This window comes from Kwoniella pini, chromosome 2 (genome assembly GCF_000512605.2).
Source record: "Kwoniella pini CBS 10737 chromosome 2, complete sequence".
NCBI classification, from domain to species: Eukaryota; Fungi; Basidiomycota; class Tremellomycetes; order Tremellales; family Cryptococcaceae; genus Kwoniella; species Kwoniella pini.
This window is the reverse complement of record NC_091717.1, coordinates 199927-224912: the sequence shown is the minus strand read 5'-3', so window position 1 is coordinate 224912 and position 24986 is coordinate 199927. Positions and strand designations below refer to the sequence as shown.

The window sequence follows — 24986 nt, the reverse complement described above, 5'->3', positions numbered from 1 at the left end:
GGTTCAGACGATCATCAATAAGTCAGGGGATTTCGAGTATCAATTGTCTTGATTTTGCATAACATGTGAGGTGTAAGATTAGGATATCATTTTATGATAATTCGCCATTCTTGATTTCCTATCTTTGCCATGTCCAAGTCAAACGCAATATCTTGCTCTTCCATTTCCCCTGCCACTTCCTCCTCCTGCACTTCGTAGTCATCAATGACAGGTCTCTTGATCCATTCCATTTTCAATTGTCCACCGTGTACATGCATGACCTTGCAAACCTTAGTCACCAGAGCAGGCGAGAACGTAGTCAGATCCAATTCGAGCTCCTTAGATAGCAGAATCAGCAATTGAAACGCAAAAGAAGGAGGCAATTCGAACTCACTTTACAGGTAAGCAGATCACCCTCTTTTAGATCATTTAGCTGATTACCAACAAGCACAGGTAGACTCTCATATTTTTCGTCCACAATTTTCCATATATCTTGTTCAGGCTGAGGTTCATTCAAGGCTCCCTCTTCATCCTCTACATAGTTTTCATTTTCAACTTCCACTTCCATATCAATCGTCATGTCATCTAAGCCTCTATCACTTTGCAATTCATTCTCGCGACGTTGCTTCCGTCTTGGAGAAGTTGGTGCTCGAGGGAATTCAATAGATGTGATGAATACATTGGAAGGTAAATCAGTTGTTTCGGATGGTGTAGGGATATGCACTTTCCTAGATTCATTGAAGGATGGCTCTTCAAGCTCGTCAGGAAGGAAAGATGAATTTTGATATGGTAAAATAGCTTCTCCATGTGTTTGTTTTTCAGAAGGCAGACCATTCACCGAAACCATAGTAGAATCCGCTACGACTGTATCAGTCTCTCCAAAGACCGTTTTAGTACCGATCTTATCCTTCATATCAGCCATGAAACCCTTCTTCTTATTGCGATTTGACATGCTCCCGGGTACAGGTATGAACTGGTTGCCAGTAGTAACAATTGCTTCCACCATACTTTCACTACTTTGCAGTATACTCCTGGATCTGGCTCCTTCTTTTCGTTCAATGATCGCTTCTCCCGCTGCTATCTTTTTATATTTCCTTGCTAATTTACGACGAGCATTACGGTTTTGTGTAGATGGTTTACCTTGCCCGGGGGCGCTTACTGGCTGGCTGATTTGACTGAGAAGTATATCAGCAATATCACGCAGATCAGATTCTTCGAATGGCTCACGGTGGTTTTGCAAGGACTGGGAAGGTGTCAATGGGCCGCAACGACGGTCCTGATGAGGATGAACTGATTTCTGAGCTTGAGGAGCTAGACTCGGAGGAACTGGAGGATGAGCTAGAAGATGAAGACGAGGAGGAATCTTCACTCGACGATGAGGAGGTAGAGGTTGAGGAGGTAGAGGTTGAGGAGGATGATGTTGATGATAATGCTCTTGAGACTGATTTAGCTCGCTTGATCGGTGACTTCGACAGTATTGAAGAGAGAGTTGTGAGCGGACTTGCTGGACGAAGATGCTGGGTAACAGAAGCTTGGGATCTAACAGGAAGTGAAGAACGAGTTGTAGATAAACGTCGTATCTTTTGTGATTTTGAATCCTCTCGTTGAAGCTCTTCAACGGACCTCCTTCTCTTAGACTCGCTAATTTTGACCTTGACTTTTGAGCTCCCAGGCGTTAATCTCACACTGAAGCGTATATTAGCAGAGTTCGGACAGATCACATGAAATTGTACGCACGAGACGACATCTGTACTTTCTATCACATCGATTGTACTTCCAACAAGAAGCTCAAATCCATCAATCTCTAACACTAGCTCTTTCGCTTTGGAAACATGTTGAGAAACCAAAGAAAGTGAATTAATTATATTCTTCTTCAGATCATGTATCGTTTTGACATCATCGGGGACCGGTAAAATCAGTTTGGCAGGCGAGAAAGGCGGCAAGAGAGTGAGTTTGACTCTCATCATGCAGACTTACTGCCCTCGAGCTTCGCCGTTGGATATCAATAAGTGATCAACAGTATGATATTTCTTGAACATTTCAAGAATTACAGAAGTGGAGGAATGAGCGGAAAAACAAGTTACTTTGGATTAATTCTGTCAACTGCAAAAGCGGCGTTGTCCGCTTGTCCACTTTGATTTCTAAGATGAGCTTGATTTTATACGTACGAGAACAATAACGTCGATCCTGTATATATACCCCGTTTCGAATACCGATAAAGAACCTAAATGATGAAACACCTTCGCCACCTATTCAATTCGGCTGCTTCAGTTGTGAAATTCGGCGATCACTTCGGAGTATCGCTCAGGATCTTCCGAAGTTCAGAATGGCTCTGCAGGCATAGATGATCCCGTGAACAATAAGATCTTCGGCAAACACGAAATTCTCAAACATCTGTTGCTTCCCCCTTTATTACACAAACGCAGGATAAATACATACGTTGACATCATATTGAATGGCTTAAACCACGTGTGGTGTTAGTTTCAATTCAAATATCTGAATAGCAATTGAAACGGCTTCTGATCGGAATAATGTTCTCATATACTAATGTCTTGAATATCGATTGAAGGTTGACATTTTTGATGAGCATAATGCCGGATTGGATGATGAAGTGAAGGATGATTATAAGGTATAAGTATGCATCATGTTGACAATGATAAGATGTGGTTTTCCCAACTCACAATCAAGCTCAAGCTCAAATTTGAACCATAGCCAGATACTTCTTGACATAAATACTAAAACAACTAGCAGGTTTAAGGTTTAATCAAACAACCAAAAAAATGTCTACTCATCCTTTCTTGGTTGATCAAACACCATCCCTTCCAATCGCATCTTCCTCCAAATCTACCATATACACGAGTCCAAAATCATCGATTTACACATGTTCTGCGATGCAACATACACATACAAGAACAAACTCCTCAACATCTATAAATACACTTGCTTCCGACATCTCAACTTCTTCCAACACCTCCACATCATCATTTTCATCTGTTACTTCATCTTACTCAAGATCAGCTCCAATCGATCGAGAATGTTTAAGATGGATGCAACAGGAATCTGATTGTGAACACCTTTTTGGATCGGTGTCTAGTCGTGGTAAGAGTCTAAGTTTGGAAGAACGAGAAGTCAGAAGAAGAGCTATGGAAGTAGGGGAAAGCCAATCATCATTGGATCAAAGCGAAAAATCCAGACTCAAGGATATCAAAGCAGAAAGGAGGAAAGGAAAGGTTGGAAAGTGGTTCTAGCGGTCTTGACTATAGGAGTAACTCTACGAGACCTTATACGTATTTTTCGTCATCAGTGATTTCATGTGCAGTTGTATCAGCATCAGCATCAGCATCTATCTTACTTAAATATGTATATACCTTTTGGTCGGGATGAACATGAACATTACTTTGATTTCGACGCGTTTGTCTTGATAATGTTGTCGGGTTGATTTCGGCCGATCAACAGGCACATTACTCCGGCGGCACTCAGAAGGTTCAATTTTGTTTATTTAACTATTTTGGCGAGGAGAAATATTGGATTTTAACGAAATTCGATTGGTCATAAGCTTTAATTTCCTCCACATACATGAGTCGTTCCAAAAATAAATAAATTGGTGTCGGCCGGTCCGAACTTCCTTACGAACTCGGTCATATTTTCAATTTGGGCGAACAAATGTAATGGAAATTATTTTCATTTAGTTGATAATCATTTTGTGAAACATCGTCGCAATCACCAAAAAGATTTATCGTGAAAAGCAGACAAAAAACCATCGACAAGATGGCAGGAAATTTAGCTACCGAGGAAAAGCTCATAGGAGCAAAGAATATGTCAAATGAAAATGATAGTAGGACACCATCAACCATACCGGATCATAAACAATCTTTGGCAGAAGAAATAGCAGCTATGAGTCCTGTAGAATTTCAAGAAGCTGAAAAGAAATTGTTAAGGAAAATCGATAGAAATCTTGTGCCATGGATGACGTGAGTTTATCACCTTGCCAAGGATGCCTTGGCTTTTTAAGCATATCTGATATTCACATTACCACAATATTGATAAGCTAATCACATATCCCTGAACATAGTTTACTTTTCACAATGTCATTCTTAGATAGAATAAATATTGGTACTGCAAAATTAGCTGGACTAAGTACTGATCTTAAATTAACCTCTTTACAATATAATACTGCTTCTATGAGTGAGCTTTTGAAATTCCACCATCATTAGCTTAATGCAAGCTCATCATAATCTGGATTTATCGTAGTCTTCTTCGTCAGTTACGTCGCTGCAGAAGTACCTTCGAATCTTGTTCTCAAGAAGTTCAGACCATCAAGATGGATACCACTGATCATGATCATTTGGTCGATATTCCAAACTACCAGTAAGTTTCACGAATATATGGCAGAATAAAGCTGACACGCATTATATCACAGTGGGTCTCGTTACAAACTATCATCAATTACTCGCATTACGGTTCTGTCTTGGTTTAGCTGAAAGTGGTCTATTTCCCGGTATATCTTTCTTCCTCACAGGATGGTACAAGCGAAAAGAAGCCTCAAAGAGAATTTCATTGTTCTTTGCTGGAGCTGTTTTAGCAGGTGCTTTTGGAGGTATCTTTGGATGTAAGTCACACATATCGCATTTGTGATGCGATTTTCGACGCGATGCTAAATAGATTTTTCAGACGCTCTTAGCAGAATGAACGGTGTAGGTGGTAAAGCAGGATGGTCATGGATTGTGAGTCTCCTTTTGCTTTCTCATCTTGAGCCCTTGACTAACGAAATTTGGCTGCATGTTTCAGTTCATCATTGAAGGTCTCTTATCATTCGTCGTTGGAATTGCCTCCATCTTCATGGTTCACGACTGGCCAGACCAAGCCAAATTCCTCACACCACTCGAAAAAGAGATGGTCCTGCTTAGATTGAAGGAAGATACTGGTATTATGCAAGAAGGTACTTTCAGCTGGACAGTTGTCAAGAAGGCTTTGAAGGATTGGAAGGTAAGCCTCGTGAAGATGCAGAGATAGCGGTGATGTTGACCATTATCATCTTGGTAGACACCAATTTTCATGCTCATGTATATTGGTTGTGCCGAACCCATCTACAGGTAAGTGATATGTGGCTGACATTGAGATTGAAGGATATCGCCCTGACTCACGTATTTACGCTGTAGTCAATCCCTTTTCTCTCCTACGATCATTGCTGCTCTCGGCAAATTCACTAAAGCTCAATCGCTTCTTTTGAGTACACCTCGTATGTATATATCTTTACCCATATCTAATCGTATCAACTGCTGATCATGTTCGTCTTTAGCTTATGTGCTCGCTTTCATCACTACAATGGCCACTGCCTATTTCTCCGACAGAACAGGTAAAAGAGGATTTTTCTTGATGTTCTGGTCAGCAATGGCTGCTATCGGATACCTTCTATTCTTGGTCATTCCAATCAGATATCCTGTAAGTTTATATTATCCTTCTCACTTGTAAACCTATTCTTACGAGTCTCATTTAAATTAGGGTGGACTTTATTTCGCTGTCTTTTTGACAACATGTTCTATCGCTCCTTGTATAGCCACTGTAATTGTATGGTCAGGTAATACATTCGGAAATCATTGTAAGCGTCTACTACAACGTTGAAGATGAAGAGTGAATGAAATAATGACTGATAATATTTAATAGATAAAAAAGCAACTTCAATGGGATTAATATTTTCATTAGGTAATTCAGGAGGTATAATTTCTTCACAAGTTTATAGAGGAAAAGATTCACCTAGATATCTTGTTGGACAAGGAGTTACATTTGCTTTCTCTTGTATATGCTTTATTTCAGCTTGTATAATGTATTTTGGACTTCGTAAAGAAAATAAAAGGAGACAAGATAAATTTGGTTCTCCACCTGGACCTGGAGAAATTAATGATTGGTCTTCAGAAGAAGGTAAAAAAAGATGGGGATTAGAAGGATTAACAAGAGAACAAGTTATTGAATTAGGTGATGATCATCCTGCACATAGATTTATTTTATAAATTCACATATACATATATTTACATAGGTTTTTCTAGAAAAAGGATAATAGACTTATCTACGTATTCGAATTATCATGGTATAGAAGTGAAGTGTTTGTCTAACGTTGATGGCTTAGGGGATATGATATGTATGAATTATTCTATAATGCATTCCTATCTGGTTCATGTACATGTACCCTACGCAGCCTTGTGTGCCCAACAACAATATTTGCGTCACACATGTCCGGTCCTTTTTGTTTCGGTCTACCTATTCTTTATCTGTTGTAGATTACGATAGTTACATAGAGATATATGTGCGATCCCAAAAATTTGTGACGCTTCTATTGAGCAATGTGGCGCGCGAAGTGACCAAAATCTACGGGATCGTACAAATATAAAAAAGAGAGACTATAGTTAGATTCTATGAACTACTTCAAAGGAGAGAAAATTCGAGCGAGCGAATTATACAGTGATCTCAACTAAAAGTGGATGAAGACAAATGATCTGAGCTAGAAGAAGTATCCGCTGACATGCACCTAGCGCCTCCCATAATTTCAGAAACGTTAAAATCTGATGACACTTCTTGAGATATTTCCATCTGATCGAAGGGCTCAAACTGAGAATTATTTTGGTTTATTCCAGTATAATCTCCGGAATGTTCTTGATCAAATGGAGGAGGAGTGGTTTGATTGGAGAATGAGTCTCTAACTTGACCAAAGAAATCCTCTGTATCTTGGGCAGACGTATGAGACTCAGATGGTGCTGATATCTGATGTTCAAAACGGACCTGAAGTTGGTCATTCAGACCTTGGAGATCGGACGAAGGTGATTCCTCATCACTTTCATCCTCATTCCTTCTTCGTCTCGCATTGTTCTGTTGTACCTTTCGTCGTAGCTGCTCTTGTCGGATGCTTTTTTTCTTTGGACCCTTGGCCATACTGCTTCGTTAACTTTGGAACGTATCAGCTCAAGGACTTTTATCGTTGGAAAAGAATTTACTCTGATTAAAGTCTTCAAGAGGAAGAATATGATCGAATGAGGTGTTGATTTATAGAACTGTTGGTTTTCTATAGGTGTGTAAAAATGAAGTGGACGGAATGACTTACAGTTTATGCTCCTCAGCAGTAGTATTCGTTTCTTATATAGGATGAGTGAATTCATCGACTCGATATTACGTTGGAAGTCAAATGAGCCTTCGCCACATAAAATCCCTTCGATTCAAAGGAAATCTCTGGGAAGTCGTTTTGAATGATCCTTTCTTATACGTAACTCATGAAAAAAGAGAGCTATAACGTCATTGCTTCGGTGTCGTTGTCATCCAATGACGTTGACCTAGGTTGAGGTGATGTAATAAAAGACAAAGGAGATTCGAGGTGAGGTGATAGACAACCGGAACGACAAAATAGTTGGATTCATCATGGAAACAGGGGCAGTGTCTAGATCCGGCCCAAGGGATTCCCCAATCCTCGGAGTTTCGAGGACACGATAAATCTGCCTTCTCTTCAACGGATGACAACAAACTAGGTAGACCAACAAACGGAGAGGTACATTGCGTTTGGGTAGACCCAAATTCGGTCAAGATGGAACAGTAAATAAACTATGCATCATACAGCAAATTGACTTCGTACTCTGAATTCTATATACAGCATATGCAATCCCTAAGTTATGAGCTATTGACATCGCCGGCGCAAAACTAGTATTCCGGATATTGGTAGCTATGACACAGGCTGATCAACGAAGAAAAAGTATAAATCCAGGAGATTAAGCCAATCGGGACTTTTTGGGAGTTTCCAAAATATCTATATAGTCCAAATCCGACATAGCGTCAGTGTGGAGTGTAATGATACCTACAGTTTTACTCCCAATGTCCTCTTTTAAAACAGGAACTAGAGCTTTACTATTCAAATATTCACCTTCATCATTGGATATATTCGAGTTTGAAGTTATAAGATCCTTTAAACCTTGCATTTTCCTTGATCGCTCAATATAGGTATTTTGCTTTTCCTTAAGGAGTTCCTCTCCTATACATTGTCCTTTTGATAAATCAATTCTATTAGTATAAAAACCAATTCCATCAACATTTACTGATTTTTTACTCATTGATTCTTTATAAGTATGAGAAGAATTTAAAATTCTTTGCCAAATTGAAGGTTTAAAATTATCATCTTTTGTAAATAATACTATAAAACCTGTTAACCATTTTTCCTCTCTTTGTTCTAAATCAGAAAGTTTCTCTAATGATCTAAAAGATGAAATACTAATATACTTCGCATGGAATCCTTCATATTTCTTTGAAGAAGTATTTTCTGTTACTTCCGATTCTGGAAGGGTATCATTATTTAAATCTTGAATAATTCCTTCAAGTTGTTTTAGTGGATTTTGATCAAATTTTTCAATTTGAGATATTTGTCTGGAAAATGCATTTTGATATTGTATACTTTTTGAACGTTCACCTGTAATTGATGCTATAGTATGAGAATATACTTGATCTTTCGGTTCTGAGTTGGATGAGGTAGGAATGAAACTAGGCTTATCTGATAAAGTGTAATATAGTATTGAAGTATCACTTCCATCGATTTTGGTATCGTCTCTTGAAGTTTGGTGAAAAGACATTGTAAATTAGCCAATTAGTGTCTCCCGAGAAAAATGGGGATGGGTGTTGATAAGATGATCAGTGGTGGAAGAAGATGATGTTTTGAAGGGAGAAATCGTAAAGATCTACTAATTCCCATATCGTTTATATATGCTGTTTTTTATACTTCCTGTATGTTAGTGAATCGCCTCTCAAGGCTTTGTCAACCGAGTCCAGCGATGAAAGGGTGTATATGGACAAAGGTTCAACCAGAAGAAACGATTGCTGATAACGTTGCACGTCATAGTAGATGTTCGTAATATCAGCTTATCGATACCCATAAATACGCCATAAGTAACGAATATTTAATCAAAGGGCAACCTGCTACTGCGTTTCACACAACTCACTTGAGCATTTCCGTTAAAATATAAGGGATTGCGCAGAAAATGCCACAAAGAGCTAGTTATGCAGATGGAAATCACATGAATTGGGAAGCAGCGGAATAACAAATCGTTATGCTGCATTGGTAATGCAAGACTAAGCAGTGATATCGGCATCAGATTGCTTGATCGCCTTCCATGGGTTGTAAGTAGAACATCCACGCAGTCCAGGTCTAAGAGATCAAATCGGGTGGACTTTCTTCACACTTGCCACTTTGATCGACCTACAATGATGTTCCTAGCACTTACTGGTAGCCGATCAGATTTAAACTACAATTTGAAAGTGCCTGAGAAGAAAGTATGCATTTAAATGCAGAGTTCTCTCGCGGGCATATCATGTCCGTCATCGACACAAAGGAGATTTTCTTCTGATATTATCATGATTGATGACACCACGAATGTTTCGTAGTAATATATGGCCATGGAACTACATGGGCGATATTATGATTTGTATCTATTTGACGTAAAATCAACCGCGTCATATAAAATGCACGTGCAATTGCAAACGCAAACAGCAGATCTGAAGGCACGGGCGCCGGGAAGTCTTGGTATTTGTCATCACGCGTTAGTTGCTCTCTGAAGGCTGTTTGCGGTGCTACATAGAGCCAAGTGTGGATAGGCAGTATTCAAGGCGATATGTAGGTGAGATGAAGAATAATACTGTAGATCTTACGATAGAAGGGCGATCATATTTTATGATCATCATGGATCTGTAAAAGCTGAAAGACGCGTTAGTATATAGGTCTACGTCGACTGTGAGGTTATAAGATTTTCCGATTGAAAGCTTAAGTAATTAACGATCAAAACAAGTTAGCTCGGTGTTTTCCTTTTCAATGTTACCCTGAATCCTATAGAATACGGTTTGATTAAGGCTATGACCGAAGGTGATTACTCTTTCATACTAATAACTACTAATAACCACTAATAATACGTTCGGCGAACCGGATTAGTAAAAGTAAAAGTGGAATGATGTTTCTGACTAACCCGCGAAGACCACGATTTTCACTAAAAATCATAATCATAATACAGTGCTTCTCCTTTCTTTAATCTTATCGTACATCATCGTAATAATCATCTCTACCTGTGCATCTTACAACTCGCTGTATACATATCTTATATACATTATAATCACTTTATAATCGAATGCTAGTAGAAAGAAAATCTTAACGATCGATATCAAAACTTCCTAGGCCGTCTTGTTTACCTTTCTTATAAATCCTCCTTCCTCTCAACGGCTTGGCTTTAAGCCTCGCCAACAAATCGACATTTCGATATGGCAACTACATCAACATCAAAGACACCGTTAGTACCTAGATCGAAAAAACATAAACCATCATGGTATAGACGTAATATAGCTAGACCAATGTCTAAGCTAAATCCAGCAAGATTATTTCATACTGGTAAAAAAACATTAACTTCAAGATCGATATATATCAATGAAGAATTACCACCAGATTTTTATGATAAAAAAGGTCGTTTATTAAAAAATAAAAAATATCCTTCAAATCAAAATGTCACTTCTAAATATACTATCATAACTTTCTTACCTAGAAATCTATTTGAACAATTCAGAAGAGTTGCAAATATCTTCTTTGCAGCAATTAACATTTTACAATTCTTCCCTAAATTCTCAACTATTTCACCAGGTTTAGTAATCTTACCTCTTATCATTGTATTGGCGATAACAGCTGTTAAAGATGGATACGAAGATATAAAACGACATCAAGCTGATCATAGAGTAAATCATTCAATCGTTCACACTCTTGGAGGACAGGATTACGAAAATAAGAATCCTATGAAACCTAAAGAGAAAACTTTCGTACCTGCTATACCTTTGCCCAAGTTGAAATCTAGAAAAGCTAAAAAAGCAGCTTTGTTAGAGGAGAATCGAGAGACTGCTCAAGCTAATGAAGCTCCTCCTGTAGCTGAACCTAGAGGTCAAGATAATGGATTAAGTAGGATGAGGAGTCAGGTATCTAATTGGCAAGACGACGAAGAAGCTGCCGATGCGCCAAATGAATTAGGTTGGCATAGAACGATCTGGGAAGATGTTAAAGTCGGTGATTTCGTTAAAATATATGACGGTGAACAGTTCCCAGCAGGTGAGTGTCTATGTTACAGATCTTCATCTCATCGCCTAATTCCTGGCTGTAAAACTAACCGTATCTGCCTTTAGACATCCTCATCTGTTCCACTTCCGAAGAAGAAGACGTAGCCTATATCGAGACCAAGAATCTTGACGGAGAGACAAATTTGAAATCAAGAAACGGTGTCCCCGGTCTTTCACATCTTGACTCCGCCGAAGCTTGCGCGCATGCTCATGTTCGTATCGATCTCGATGCTCCTGAAGTGAATATGTTCAGACTGAATGGTGCGGTGGTCAATATGGAAGAAGTGGATGAAGAAGGTCAACATCCAATTCACCCTTGTACACTGGAAACTACGCTCCTCAGAGGTTGTATATTAAAAAACACAGCTTGGGTTATCGGAATAGTGATTTTCACTGGAGCCGATACCAAGATCATCCAAAACGCCGGTCGAACTCCATCGAAGCGATCCAAAGTAGAGAGACAGATGAATCCTCAAGTCTTGTTGAATTTGTTCCTTTTAGCATTGATTGCTATGGTTTGTGCAATCGTAGATCATGTAAATGAGGTTAATTGGAATAAAGAACAAGCTTATTGGATGTTATATGCGGACACTTCTGGTGACAATCCCAACGTCAATGGTATAATCACTTTCCTTAACGCATTTATTACTTTCCAGAACATTGTGCCCATCTCGCTGTACATCTCCATCGAATTTGTTAGAACGGTTCAAGCGGCGTTTATCTACTGGGATAGAAATATCAAATATATCAAGAATGGTGTTGTCACCAGAACTACTGCTCGAAGTTGGAATCTGTCTGACGATTTGGGTCAAATTCAGTATATCTTTTCGGATAAAACTGGTGAGTCCAGTGTATCTGTAGTTCCTATCTCCGAGCGCGCAATGTCAGATTTAATGTTTTTCATATTGCAGGTACTCTAACCCAGAATGCGATGATCTTCCGACAATGCTCTGTTGGTGGTAAAATATATACTGGAGATGGCAAGCCCCCTTCTCATCCTACTCTCACTCATTTGCATAGCGAACCACACGTCAAACAAACATCTCCCGCTTCGAGTGACACAGATGATACCGCCCAAGACGGAGGTGAAAAGGCAGATGACGTCAAAGTCGCTTTACCTAAAGAAGTCCTCGCTACTTTCCACGACGATGAATTGGACAAAGATCTCGCAGCTCACGATACCGAACAATCAAGAGTCCTCCATGGTTTCTTCGCCGTACTGGGTCTTTGTCACACCGTACTTGCCGCCGAGCCGGAACCTGGAGTCATTGAATACAAGGCGCAATCCCCTGATGAAGCTGCCCTTGTACAATCGGCTGCCGACGTTGGATTCGTTTTCAGAGGCCGAGATCATAACGTCTTGAAAATGTCAACTCCATTCTCTGATAATCCAGACGAATACGAACTGTTACATGTTCTCGAATTCAACTCTGCTAGAAAGAGAATGTCGGTCATACTTAGAAAATTGGATGAAGATGGTAGAATATTCCTTCTCGTTAAGGGTGCCGATAATGTGATCTTTGAACGATTGTCGAAAGACAATTCGCAGAAAGAGTTGAGGCAGAAAACCGACCAAGACTTGCAATACTTCGCTTCTGAAGGTTTACGTACCCTCTGTCTGGCGTATCGAGTTTTAGGCGACAAAGAGTATGAAACTTGGGCAAAAGATTATCACAACGCAACCGTAGCCCTGCAAGACAGGGAACAACAGGTAGAAGATGTCTCATCCAGGATAGAACAGGGTCTTGTCCTCCTCGGTGCGACTGCTATTGAGGACAAACTGCAAGATGGTGTACCCGAAACGATCACTGATCTGAAGAGAGCCGGCATAAAAGTTTGGGTTGCAACTGGTGATAAGTTAGAAACTGCAGTAGCTATTGGCTATACAACCAACCTTTTGACGCAAGATTCCAACTTGATTGTTGTTCGAGAAGGCAGACATTCGATTCAAGACCAAATTCGAGAAGCGCTAGACGGGTTCTTTGGAGGAAACGATGTCACACGAACGATATCCAGGGCTAGTACCTCAAGGCCTTCTCATGAAGCTCCCCATCTTGCTCGGGTTAATACCGGTGTTCGATCGCTAGTCGGACATGATAACGGTACCCGACCTGGAGGTTTCTCTTTGGTCATCGATGGTCATGCCCTTGCTCATTGTTTCGAAGATCCAGAGACCGAGGATCTACTTTTGGCTTTATCAACTCAATGTAACACCGTCATCTGTTGTCGAGTATCACCACTTCAGAAGGCTCAAATTGTTCACCTCATCAAGGATAATCTAGGGGTGATGTGCTTGGCGATCGGAGATGGAGCCAACGATGTTAGTATGATTCAAGCTGCCGATGTCGGAATCGGAATATCAGGTGAAGAAGGTCTTCAAGCCGTTAACTCATCAGATTACGCCATCGCTCAATTCCGATATCTGAAGAGATTGTTATTCGTACATGGTCACTGGTCTTATTACCGAAATTCCTCTATGATCTTGAACTTCTTCTACAAGAACATCATTGGTATCGGAGTGCTATTCTGGTACATGGTTTTCTGTGGCTGGTCGACAACATATGTCTTTGCCTATGTGTATTTGCTGTTCTGGAACGTTTTCTGGACGATCATGCCCGTACTCGCTATCGGTTTATTCGATAAGGACATCGATGATGAAACCCTCATGGCCCTTCCAGAATTGTACAAAAAGGGTAGAGAAGGTGCTTATTTCGGAATCAAGATTTTCTGTTATTATCTATTCGAAGGGTTCTTCCAAACTGCGGTTATCTACTTCTTCATCCATTATACCTACATCACCACTTCGGCTAGAGGAGACGGATACGATGTTTACATTTACGAGATGTCGACTACAATGGTAATGGGGGCCGTCATGGTGGCAAACTTGTTCACTGGACTCAACATCGATTCTTGGACAGGCTGGACATACTTTGGTATCCTATTTGGTCCGGTTCTCATCTGGCTTTTCACTGCTATCTACTCGATTATCCCACCATCTTCGTTCTACACCGGTGTATACGGTAATGATGTCTTCCTTTTCCGATCTGCGGCATTCTGGTTTGGTTGGCCCTTCGTTCTGGTTATTTCCCTATTACCGAGATACATTCTCAGGTATCTAGACCAAAATGCTTTCGGTGACGACATTGCCAAGATGAGATTGGTCAGAAAATATAACCCGCACGTCGACCCTAACACACATCCCTTGCTAGGTGGTAAATTAGGTGAAAAGGACAACAAAGAAGATGAGGATAACTCTTACGGTAGACCTCAAGGTCAAGAAGAGAATGAAGATATAAGGTTACAAAGGCTTAATTCTAATGTCCCGCCTCATGAACTGCAAGAATTTGGACAAGATGTAGAACACGGCACGCAAGGTAGACCGAGCTACGAAAGGAATGCAAGGAACTCTTTCCAATCTAATAGGTTCGGTGGACATCCGCAGGCTAGAGGATCAGCTGTCGATAGTGAGTTGAGCATTTTTCTCGTGAAATATGAGCATCCATACTGACTGATGCCTATTTACAGTGTCGACTGGTTTATCGCAAGAACCTTCGCGTGGTTATGGCTTCACAATGGAAGAAGGTGGAGTAGCTGTAAGTGTATATTTCACCGTTCCATTCGAGTAATTTAATTAATATTGAGCTTTTTCACAGATCCAAAGAATGCAATCTAGATTATCACAACATTCACAAAATTCAAATCGATATAGGTTAATACCTAAAATGTCTTCTGGATCAAATAACAATAAAGTTTCGATCTCAGAACCTTTTGGTGCACCAAAAGGAGGAGGAGGATCAATGGCAAAAATACGTGAAAGAGCAGGATCAATATTATCAATTTCAAGGAAAAGAGCAGGTACAGATTCAACTCATCATTCAGGCGGAGGTGGAGTATCAGAATCACCACATAAATCAGTTGGATTTTTATCACCTTCAAGAAGAGGTTCAGAAAAAGGTAAAGAAGATCTGAATAGTCCATTATCACCATCAAAACGAAAACAAAGTAAAACTCAAAGAGATTGGACTGCACAAGGTCATAATGCAAGAGAAGGAGAAGGTGAAGAACAAAGTTTAGGTAGAGATTTTGGAAGTGGTCAAAATATTGCTCCGCCTGAAATACCGAGAGTATAATTTATGTTTTTTTAAACGTTTCTATAGATTTTTTGTCTTGTCGATTCATCAATGGTTATGCACGGGTTTATAAGTTCATATAGGTGTTTTGCATGGCCTTTACTGGATGGGATTGACTAACAAGTAAGCAAATCAACATATTGAACGATTTGATGTTTCGAAATCATTCAGATTTCAGGTTGAATTGATTTGCCACGTGATCCTCCACCTCGGTGTCCTTCGTGACACCAACAGAATCTCAATAATACCCAAATTGACCTCTGAATTCAAAGTCAAAGTCGTTGTATCATTGACTTGCTTATTTGGAAAGATCAACTCGAGATGAAAGTCTCATCATGGCTATTCAGCCTTTTCCTACTCTGCATTGGATTGCTGAGTCCTACTTTAGCTCTTCAAGCGGATTTGGCAGGAATAGTAGATTGGTATCTTCCTTTAATTGGTGAACCGTTACTTGAACCTACCCCTCCTTTATTCGTTGAATCAAATAGGATAATCAGTCTAACTAAGAGAAATATACTGGCTGTTTTGAATTCGGAGAATGGAGATATAGGTGAGATTCAAATTTGATCGAAAGTTTGACTTACTACTTTTTTGGTCAAGCTGATTTTGATTAAATAGTATGGAGGCAGCAATTTGAGGATACAGATCCAGTAGTTTCATTCCATGTCAAAGATGATAGTAAGCTTTTCATATCATATTGGCTCACCAATTGAGATAATAGCTTATGTCAATTATCTCGCTTAGATATTCTATTACTCTCTGGACCGGGTGGATCAACAGCCCGTTTATTTTCTCTTCAAACGGGTTCTTTAATTTGGGAAAAACCACTTATACCTAATAATCAATCCGGAGGTATTCTAACTACACCTGTACATCTTGGTACGGATGTATCTTTTATTTCTTCACAGAACGCTGGAGAAAGTGAAAGTGTTGTTATTTTAAGTGATGGGAAGAGAATTACCAAATTGAGATTGGATAATGGTGGTCAATTATGGGCTACAGAAGTACCAGGATCAGGGTAAGTATTTCTTTCAAAACACAATATAACAGTATTGACTTATAATTGACTATCAGGTCAACTATATTATTCAAACAATTAGTCTGGAGTGGATCATCAATACATGTATTGGGAATTCAAAATTCAATTGCTTCACAGACTTTATTAACTACAACTTTAGATTTAGAACTTCCTATACCTAAAAATGATTTAGGTCAAATACCATCTATTATTAAATTACCTGAACAAGCTTTAATTTCACCTTCGTTATCAAAATCTGGAGAAGCATTTGTAATTTGGATAGAACATGGTAGAATTAGAATAATAACAGTTAATGAAAATGGATTAATAAGTAAAGAAATTAAAGATCTTTTACCTGGAAAAGGAAAAGTTTATATTGAAATAATCGATGTTGGAACGAGGAATAAAGGTATTATTTTGGGTAAGAGAAGTGATGGTGCGGTTGATGTGATCAATATTCATAAACGAGAGAAGATTACGGAATTCGAGCTTTCTGTAAGTATTCTCAAGCGTTTTCATCCAATACCCAATACAATACACTCGAGAATTTTCTCACTGACTTTGCCCATTTCTGTAGGCTACATCTTCGGAAAGGTCTGAATCCATCTACTCTGGAATTGAGACTAAGAAAGGCGTCATTTTGAACAGAGTATACTGGTCATTCAACATGGCAGTGAGTTCTACAAAGTGTGGTCATGTATGGTGGTAGGGTAGACATGGCTAACGAGTGTAACTTATCATTAGGTCGGCGTATCACAAACCATCAACATTGCCGATGTCTCATCAAAAGATGTTATATCCTCAGGCTTCACATTCCCGTATGATACCGTTTCACACGGTACTTTCCTGCATGTAAGCTGTTCGATTGGCTGTCGGCAACGCACCATAGTACATAGCTGACACAAAGTTGTCTTAGGCCGCAGGATCACCCATATTGAATGATAAGCAGCTCCCTACACTGATTCTGACCACATCAAGCGGTGCCATACAAAAGATGGAACTCGATAATCCAGGTTGGGTGAGAGAAGAATCTTTGGCAGATATCAAGGCCGCACGATTCGTTGATCTGGGCGAACCAGAGACTGAAGAGGTGCGGGAGGTACTTGCTGAGGAGAGCTTCTTTGGAAGATTATCGAGGCATTTGGCGGAACTGAAAGTGAGTAACATGTATAGTCATTCCCTGCACCGAAAGATGACCAACATACCTGTTAGGACTTTCCAAAATATGTGATTCGATTCGCCAAACGGTTCACATCAGCCTCGTATACATCTGCTCTGCGTGTGACTCCACTCAATTCCACCCATCTTCATCGAGACCAATTTGGTTTCCAGAAATTACTCATAGCAGCCACTGCGAAAGGTAAATTGTTCGCTCTTGATTCGTCCAGCGGAGCAACTCTTTGGTCCAGAAATCTCGGATTGACCAGCTCAAGTGGGTCAGAGATCAAAATTGAGGATATTTGGAACGTAAGAGATGGCGAAGGTGGACGAGAACCTATGCTGGCCATCTTAGCTACCAAGACTGTTGGAGATGTGAGCTACTCCTTTCCGTGGTCTTCTGCGGGGCACTGACCAAATTATCTGCACTAGGCTGTTACTACCGTCGCATATCACCTCGACGCCTTTACGGGTTTGATTTCCGGCGAAGTAGATCCCGTCAACCACCTGCCACTAGGCAAGAACCTCTTCGAGGGCAAATATCAAAACGCTTTCCCACTGCCTTTCGAGAATTGCGGAACCAAAGCTACAGTCTTAGCAGTCATCGATTCTACCAATGCATTACACATTTTCCCCCCTTGCAAGAAAGTTGCGGCTGGAATTGAGGAAATATCCGATAAATTGTTCTATACCACACAAAGCAAGTCCATTGATGGTACGCTTCTTCGAGGATTTATCCCTTCTGCCGCTAAAGAAGGCACTGGATTTAAAGGTGAAGCAGTATGGCAACATCCTTTTGCTGAAGGTGAGATCGTATTAGAAACGAAATCAGTGGTATTTGACGCGGTAGCATCATTTGGGAGAGTCTTGGGAGATAAATCAACGTTATATAAATACTTGAATCCTCATCTCCAAGCTATATCCACTTTCATTCCTTCTGTCAAAGGAGTCGCTTCAAGTAGCTCTCCAAGCGGCACAGGAAAAATTTACGTGATCGATTCTACAAATGGTAAAATTGTATACGAAACTGAAATTGAAGGTGTAATTGCTCGAGGAGGAATCAAAATTGGTATGGTTGAAAATTGGCTGGTTTTCGCTTGGTTAGATGAAAGAGGTTGGAAGATCTCAAGTACGGAATTATTTGAAGATACACTTAAAAAAGGTGTAACTCCATCTCAATCGACTTTTGAGAATATTTCAATAAATGCTATCACTCAAACTTTTATTTTGCCTACAGAAGTCAAAGCATTGGGTTTTACAACTTCCAAAGCTGGAATAACTACTAAAGAAGTCATTGGTGAGTTCTTCAATAACCTTTCTCCTTTTTGATCATCTAGAAAGGACCTGATGATTTGATGTCCTGGCATAGTCGTAAATGGTAAAAATCAAATAGCTACTATACATAGAAGATTGCTTGATCCAAGACGACCAATCGGAAAACCGTCATCTAGAGATAAAGAAGAGATGTTAATCCCTTATGAAGCTATGGTACCTATTGATCCAAAAAAGGTAATATCCCACAAATACGAAGTAAGTGTTTTCTCATTGCGCAAAACCCCTTCTTACTGCTCCTCCCACTCGGGCTACCTGCCTATCCCGCCGCTCTCATCATGAACGCGTGACGCTGATCAGTCTGAAATGTCGCACAGGTACTGGGCGCGAAACACCTACTTACATCTGCTGCATTGGTCGAATCAACCTCCCTCCTCTTCGCATATGGCTTAGACTTATTTTTGACGAGAGGAATAACTCCTTCAGGAACATTTGATATTTTATCAGATAATTTCAACAAAGCTCAATTGCTTCTGACTCTTGGTGCTTTAAGTGCAGGTATATTAGTGGCTGGACCTGCTGTGAGAAGGAAAGAATTGAGGAATAAATGGTATTAAATAGATAAAATGCATAGCATATTGTGATTGATCGTCAATCGTGACCAAAAGTTGTGATCATTCGAATCATGGGCTTTTGAAAAGTCTCCATTCGCCTCGGTAATGCTGCATTTTTTCAACAGCAAAGCAGATACGAAGGTCCAGTCCGAAGTCGTCGGAAAAACATTTAGATAAATGTTGCGCAATTTGGAACAAAAAAAGATTTTCCTGGCGAGTCTGGCAAACGTGCCAACTTTTGGATGTGATTTGGATATTTTCCAAACTCGTGCGCTTCCATTTACTAGAAGGCAAGATTGAAGGAAAAAATTGCCATTATTAGTCAACCCTAGACTGAAAGGTGATAAGAACAAAGTCGGACCGAGTTTGATTCCCAGACAAAGCAAAGCAAAGAATGAAACATTTGACGGAATTTCAAAGCTGACTCGAATTGCGATAAGTGATCAAGAGAGATTGCAAGATAACGATTATGCTAAGAAATAAAAAAGGGGAATCTGTAAGGCTATTGTTATGATGCTCGATTCCAATTCAGAACATCATTTTGCAATTGTTCATTGAATACCAAAACAATCTCTCCTCATCTTTCTATAACCCAGCACTATGCCATCATCTCGATTCCGTCGATGGACTGGGAGCAGAAGTAGTAATCAGCGTACCTCAAGTGTCGTTGATCAGTTTGAGGGATCTTATGGTGGTAAAAAGGAAAATAGTCAGATCTTTTACTGTGCGAAAATATACAACAAGAACAACATTTCTACAGTAATGAGATACCCTAAATACCCTTCACATAAGGACATCTGTGAGGACATTGAGACTTCAATCAAACAAATTTTGGAACATGAGACAGAGGAGCTCTTGTCGAAAACCCTCAGTTCATACTTCGGTGATAAAAAACTTTCGGAACAGTTATCCAACAATTCCTATACATCCATAAACGAAAAATTCGTCAAGCACCTGGAAGATGCTTCAGATCCGAAACTTGGTACTGCATATTCCTCAGCTCCAGAACAATGGAATAACGTGGAGGTTGTCGAAGTATCGCATAAGCACGCTAAAATTTTGAACGCCATCCACGAAGAATTGCGTGAAGACAAACTCAATAGTTTGCTTATTTTAGACACGAGATACCTAGGCTCCCTAAAAGAGCAGATTAGCAAAGGAAAGTCTATAGCTACAGAGTATATCGAGAATCCTTCTTTGCCCGACGCGGAAAAGACCACCTGGGCGAGCAGAACGAAAGATTTCGTTAAAGAACTCGAAAGCTCGATTCGCGCTTGGCAACCCTCTTCGAAGTTCGACGATAGCACAATTGATGACATGATCAAGCATTCCACAAATGACAGGGGTAGTAAAATCGGTTATGTGGTCATGTCAACTCAAGGGGAGAAAGACATTTTCGATTGTATCTCCAAGACCTTGCCTGATAATTGATGAAGCTATAGAGAGAGGGCGGTTTTATGAGGGAATGCTTATACAACATATACAATTTTCATACACGTTTTGTACATATATGAGCGATGTAATTAGTTCGTTCGAGATAGTCATTGAAAAGTTCACGTTATGCTTTGTCGTCAGCTCGGAAGCGTTGCGGCTTACGCATATCAAAGCCACAGTGAGCACTGACGATATGCTGTAGTACACTCGATAATTCGGCGGGATTGCCGGGTCGGATTGTCATAGGTCTTGCCTAGACTTTCGAGTCAAAGGTACGTATGAATTCTGTCTTGAGAAAAATAGACAAACAGAACAGCTTCTTCGGTGAAAGGATTAGGCGTAACGGCACTGCCGATACTACTTATAGTGTGACCTCATCTAGCAGGTTTTTGTTTGGACGAGTTTCCTTTTTGCCTTGTGGCCTTCTGTCTACAAAGGAGTGGAATACCTGACGTATATCAGTCTATCTCAATCTGTCTCTGTGGGAGCTTGAGGAAGAGTACTTAAGGCAGATATAAGAGGGTCAATTGGAAGGGCTTATTTTACCTTTTTGACTCCATCTTTTTCACGAGGGATTCTCATAATTTGCCACCAACAAATAGAGCACTGCCAACATGCCATTGGTAAGGTCTTGCCAGCGCTCTCGTAAGGACAAACATCAGCCTCATCGTGGACACTCCTCAAACCAGCCACACCTTAATGTTTCCACGATCGCCAGCCCATCTCCTCGATATCAGGGCTCAAGAGATTGTTCGACTATCTTTTATTGTCCTTCAATTGATTATTCCGGTGCTAACAATTCGGTCACGTATGGGTATCCCCGATATTACGAACACCAAGATCTGATGGAAGAGCTCGCTATGACCTTGGAAGGACCAATGCACGACCAGTGGCGAGAAATTCAAAATACTTTACCTTCGTCTTCCCGCAAAGGGACGGCACAAACTGCATGGGACACTTTCCCTGGGAAAGCTGAGGTCGAGGTCAATAGGTGGATGAGAAATAACAACGAACATTATGGTCGTGAAAGTTCGACCGCTGGACTTATTGACACTATACGACTGCCCCAAAGAAGTCGAGATACTCTTTTCAACCTCAAATCCAAGCTGGGAAAACCTCGTATCCAAGGTGTCTTCGTGATTAGTACGGATAACCAAAATGATATGTTTTCCAATCTTTACCAAGGTAGCAAGTTTTCTACTCATTGTATACTCAGACCTGATTATCGCTCAGACGGAACCAGGAACGCAAAGATTGAAGAGATGAGCAAATTTTCAAAAAGCCTTGATGATAATATACTAGGGAATATGTTCACTGATATGACACTTGATACTATGATTCGTGATAAAAGTGATAATCGGTATTCATACGTGGTCATGACTGATCAGGAGAAGACTTCATTCGGTTGTATGATGGAACCCTTGGTAGACGTGACCGCCACTGAACAGGTATGTTTTATTTTCCCCTGCAACCGAAAGTAAACGTTAGACCTAACTTGTCGCTCAAACATACAGGAGTACAATGTCAGCTACACAGAGTCGGAAAATGGATCTGTCTACGATCATCAGCCCGTAAAAGGCCACAATTTTATCGATTCTCCTTCTTTTTGAAGGTAAACGCCGAAGATTCCACCTTGTTTCGTTTCGTTTTTCAGCCTGCTGTACATAATATACACGATGAGGGGAGTGGATTTGAAACAAATTGAGTCAGCTAGGAAAAAAACTATGAGTTGATTGTACCGGAAGGGCAGGTTCCTTGTGTGCGTGCTGTAAATATATGTAGCTGTATATATCTTGTGTCATGAATGGAGTGGATCGTTATCTTGATGTCTCATCTGCAATGCAGGGAGTATAGTATACTTGTTCTATACCATGATTCTGTAATATACATAACTCCTGACTCTATGGAAGTGCACATTGAGTGGCTTTGCTCCTCACACACAATTCTACCTGCAAAGGCTGATTTTGCCACTCGTACCGCATTCTATTGAATAATGTTCTCCTCTGGCTGCGCGTCATATGATCACGACGCGTTTCAGGTTAATCCATTCCCTGTAAACAATCAATTTCAACATTGCGTCACTTTATCTAACTTATACTTCAATGTTTTTTCAACACTCATTAACCACTCAATCTTCATTCGAAAGATCAGCTAAGCCACAAAAAGCCACCTAGATAACGTCAGCTTACTTCTTATTTCTCATAACTCCTATCCCTCCTTCGACAATTCGTCACGATGGCTTTTGGAGGTGCACCTAAATGCGAAACTTGCGGATTATCGGTCTATCATGCCGAACAAGTCTTAGGACCGCATAGGAAGGTGAGGCGTTTATGCATTTCCATACAGGTCGATTTTGGACGTACGGCTAACGGTGTTTAATGCAATCAAGATATATCATAAGGTATGTTTGAAATGCGCACAATGTGGGAAGCGGCTAGATCCTGGTAATCTAGTCGAGCATGATACGCAGGTGAGTGTGTTATCTGTCAGACCATCAGTCTTAGTGAGTCGGAACGCAGCTGAGTTGGTTATTATACAGCCTTACTGCTCGAGGTGTCACACTCAATTATTCGGTACTCGAGGTTGGTAATTTATTTTTGCCTTGGTCGTGAGGATGGAAATGGCTCACCTGATAATGACTGATAGATTTACGACATGCAAATGTATTACCAAATATAACTCCAACTTCATCACCTGCGCGACCTCAACCTCCTATAACTCCATCTACACCTACATATAGATTACCATCTTCAGCTCAATCTCCTCGTTCACCTCTTCCTCCACCTAGAGAATATTATACACCACCTAGAGCACGTACACCACCACCTCCAGAACCAGCTACACCTACTGATCCTTCTATACCTGTCACTCGTCCGAACTTTAGAGATTCAAGACCTATATCTATACCTTATGCTGGAGGGTCAAAAGCTTTAGATGATAGAGGTTTATTAAAGAAAACTGAAAGTCCTAGAAGTAAAGTAGGAGAAAGGATAAGGGATGATGAGATGTGTAAAGGTTGTGGAAAGAGGGTTTATGCTGCTGAACAGGTGAGTTGGTCGGATGCATATCATAGTCTCATGTGTATAAAGAGAAAACACGCATTCGCATTATGGCAGTCTAATCTTCCGTTGTCTAGGTCTACTCGATAGGATCGAAATGGCATAAAGCCTGCTTGCGGTGTACGTCATGTAAGACTACCCTAGATCCATCAAGAGTATCTGATAAAGACGGACAACCTTTCTGTAAGAATTGTTATGCCAAGGTGAGCACTTTCACCTACACTTCGCACGTACAGATGAAACACCTTTTACTGAGACCTCAACCATGTACAGGAACATGGTCCAGGCGGTATCATGGGCAAGCGGTAGTCCGCGTATTGTAACAAGTAAGAGGAAAGCGGCCTGTGACGGAGAGGAGCGTTGAAAGATGTTATATGGTGGTCATACAATGTGTCGTGGATATATGTCGAGCCTTGTTGTTGTGCACTAAATACTGAACGACTGAACGAGCCTTGATGCAGATACGCAACTATGTTGTGTGTTTTCACGACGAGATATAGATACTTGATTATCAATGAAGGTATCATATGCATACATACAGCTTTCATTCCAAATTTTCGTAAATTATCATCAAAGTCAGGTCGAATACCTCCCCTTCATTGGGCTTGACTACCTTCTTCCTTCAGAGCCGTCAATGGCTCATCATTTCCTTCTTCTGCTTTATTTTCCTTATCTAATTTTTTTAATCTCACTAGATTCCGTTTCTTCACTAATAAACGAACTGTACGTTTTTGTTCTATGGGATGAAGGTCTTGCCAGTTCTGTATGCGCGAAAGTGTCTGTTGAGAGCCAAGGATCAGTATGATTTTCAATCCCTTTGACGTCTTTACGAAATGATCAAATCTAGCTTACGCCGTCAGAATTTATTATCATAGGACCTAATTTATCTAATTTGATTATATTACCTTCTCCTAGATCTAAGACGTGTACTTCCTCCTCCTTCTGTGGTATGCTTGATTGTGCCTCCTTGGAATCTTCAATAGCTAGTGGCTGATGTATTTTCGAGGAAGAATCAATGTTCGTTGACGGAGATAAATCGTCAGTTGTTTCTGGTATAGGAGTTTCAGGCTGAGGGGAAGGTGAAGAAGGTGCATCTAGGGGATTTGACATGGCGATTGTGTCAGTCCAGATTCGAGCTTTGACTCGTTGATTATATTACACGTGAGCACTCTTGTATTACTGCTTGTCTGTTGAATGCTGTTCTTGATGATCA

At 40.3% G+C, this 24986-nt stretch overlaps 11 protein-coding genes across 11 annotated transcripts; 7 read left to right on the top strand and 4 right to left on the bottom strand.

Annotated features, from left to right (window-relative positions):
- Window positions 1-86: 86 nt before the first annotated feature.
- I206_101402 (uncharacterized protein) lies at window positions 87-1943 on the bottom strand (the record flags this gene model as incomplete). Its single annotated transcript, XM_019158328.1, has 4 exons — window positions 87-317; window positions 374-1154; window positions 1207-1665; window positions 1717-1943. 4 exons carry the CDS (start codon window positions 1941-1943, stop codon window positions 87-89), a joined length of 1698 nt encoding a protein of 565 aa, XP_019008941.1.
- Window positions 1944-2759: 816 nt separating this feature from the next.
- On the top strand, window positions 2760-3227 carry I206_101401 (uncharacterized protein; the record flags this gene model as incomplete). Its single annotated transcript, XM_019158329.1, has 1 exon — window positions 2760-3227. The coding sequence occupies one exon, from the start codon at window positions 2760-2762 to the stop codon at window positions 3225-3227; it is 468 nt and encodes a 155-aa protein (XP_019008942.1).
- Window positions 3228-3747: 520 nt separating this feature from the next.
- I206_101400 (uncharacterized protein) lies at window positions 3748-5987 on the top strand (the record flags this gene model as incomplete). The annotated part of the gene is made up of 11 exons (XM_019158330.1): window positions 3748-3950; window positions 4052-4164; window positions 4231-4347; window positions 4400-4588; window positions 4651-4703; window positions 4768-4965; window positions 5023-5072; window positions 5139-5218; window positions 5279-5421; window positions 5482-5578; window positions 5644-5987. The coding sequence occupies 11 exons, from the start codon at window positions 3748-3750 to the stop codon at window positions 5985-5987; spliced, it is 1587 nt and encodes a 528-aa protein (XP_019008943.1).
- A 454-nt stretch (window positions 5988-6441) lies between these two features.
- I206_101399 (uncharacterized protein) lies at window positions 6442-6903 on the bottom strand (the record flags this gene model as incomplete). Its single annotated transcript, XM_019158331.1, has 1 exon — window positions 6442-6903. One exon carries the CDS (start codon window positions 6901-6903, stop codon window positions 6442-6444), a length of 462 nt encoding a protein of 153 aa, XP_019008944.1.
- Window positions 6904-7727: 824 nt separating this feature from the next.
- On the bottom strand, window positions 7728-8579 carry I206_101398 (uncharacterized protein; the record flags this gene model as incomplete). Its single annotated transcript, XM_019158332.1, has 1 exon — window positions 7728-8579. One exon carries the CDS (start codon window positions 8577-8579, stop codon window positions 7728-7730), a length of 852 nt encoding a protein of 283 aa, XP_019008945.1.
- A 1672-nt stretch (window positions 8580-10251) lies between these two features.
- On the top strand, window positions 10252-15218 carry I206_101397 (uncharacterized protein; the record flags this gene model as incomplete). Its single annotated transcript, XM_019158333.1, has 5 exons — window positions 10252-11080; window positions 11155-11928; window positions 12000-14552; window positions 14614-14681; window positions 14742-15218. The coding sequence occupies 5 exons, from the start codon at window positions 10252-10254 to the stop codon at window positions 15216-15218; spliced, it is 4701 nt and encodes a 1566-aa protein (XP_019008946.1).
- A 321-nt stretch (window positions 15219-15539) lies between these two features.
- I206_101396 (uncharacterized protein) lies at window positions 15540-19283 on the top strand (the record flags this gene model as incomplete). Its single annotated transcript, XM_019158334.1, has 11 exons — window positions 15540-15768; window positions 15837-15896; window positions 15963-16236; window positions 16293-16731; window positions 16814-16909; window positions 16981-17088; window positions 17153-17392; window positions 17449-17769; window positions 17827-18691; window positions 18764-18924; window positions 19044-19283. 11 exons carry the CDS (start codon window positions 15540-15542, stop codon window positions 19281-19283), a joined length of 3033 nt encoding a protein of 1010 aa, XP_019008947.1.
- A 597-nt stretch (window positions 19284-19880) lies between these two features.
- I206_101395 (uncharacterized protein) lies at window positions 19881-20711 on the top strand (the record flags this gene model as incomplete). Its single annotated transcript, XM_019158335.1, has 1 exon — window positions 19881-20711. The coding sequence occupies one exon, from the start codon at window positions 19881-19883 to the stop codon at window positions 20709-20711; it is 831 nt and encodes a 276-aa protein (XP_019008948.1).
- A 617-nt stretch (window positions 20712-21328) lies between these two features.
- On the top strand, window positions 21329-22324 carry I206_101394 (uncharacterized protein; the record flags this gene model as incomplete). Its single annotated transcript, XM_019158336.1, has 2 exons — window positions 21329-22162; window positions 22229-22324. The coding sequence occupies 2 exons, from the start codon at window positions 21329-21331 to the stop codon at window positions 22322-22324; spliced, it is 930 nt and encodes a 309-aa protein (XP_019008949.1).
- Window positions 22325-22949: 625 nt separating this feature from the next.
- I206_101393 (uncharacterized protein) lies at window positions 22950-24082 on the top strand (the record flags this gene model as incomplete). Its single annotated transcript, XM_019158337.1, has 6 exons — window positions 22950-23033; window positions 23104-23184; window positions 23254-23296; window positions 23361-23761; window positions 23851-23976; window positions 24047-24082. 6 exons carry the CDS (start codon window positions 22950-22952, stop codon window positions 24080-24082), a joined length of 771 nt encoding a protein of 256 aa, XP_019008950.1.
- A 287-nt stretch (window positions 24083-24369) lies between these two features.
- On the bottom strand, window positions 24370-24883 carry I206_101392 (uncharacterized protein; the record flags this gene model as incomplete). Its single annotated transcript, XM_019158338.1, has 2 exons — window positions 24370-24552; window positions 24626-24883. The coding sequence occupies 2 exons, from the start codon at window positions 24881-24883 to the stop codon at window positions 24370-24372; spliced, it is 441 nt and encodes a 146-aa protein (XP_019008951.1).
- Window positions 24884-24986: the final 103 nt, after the last annotated feature.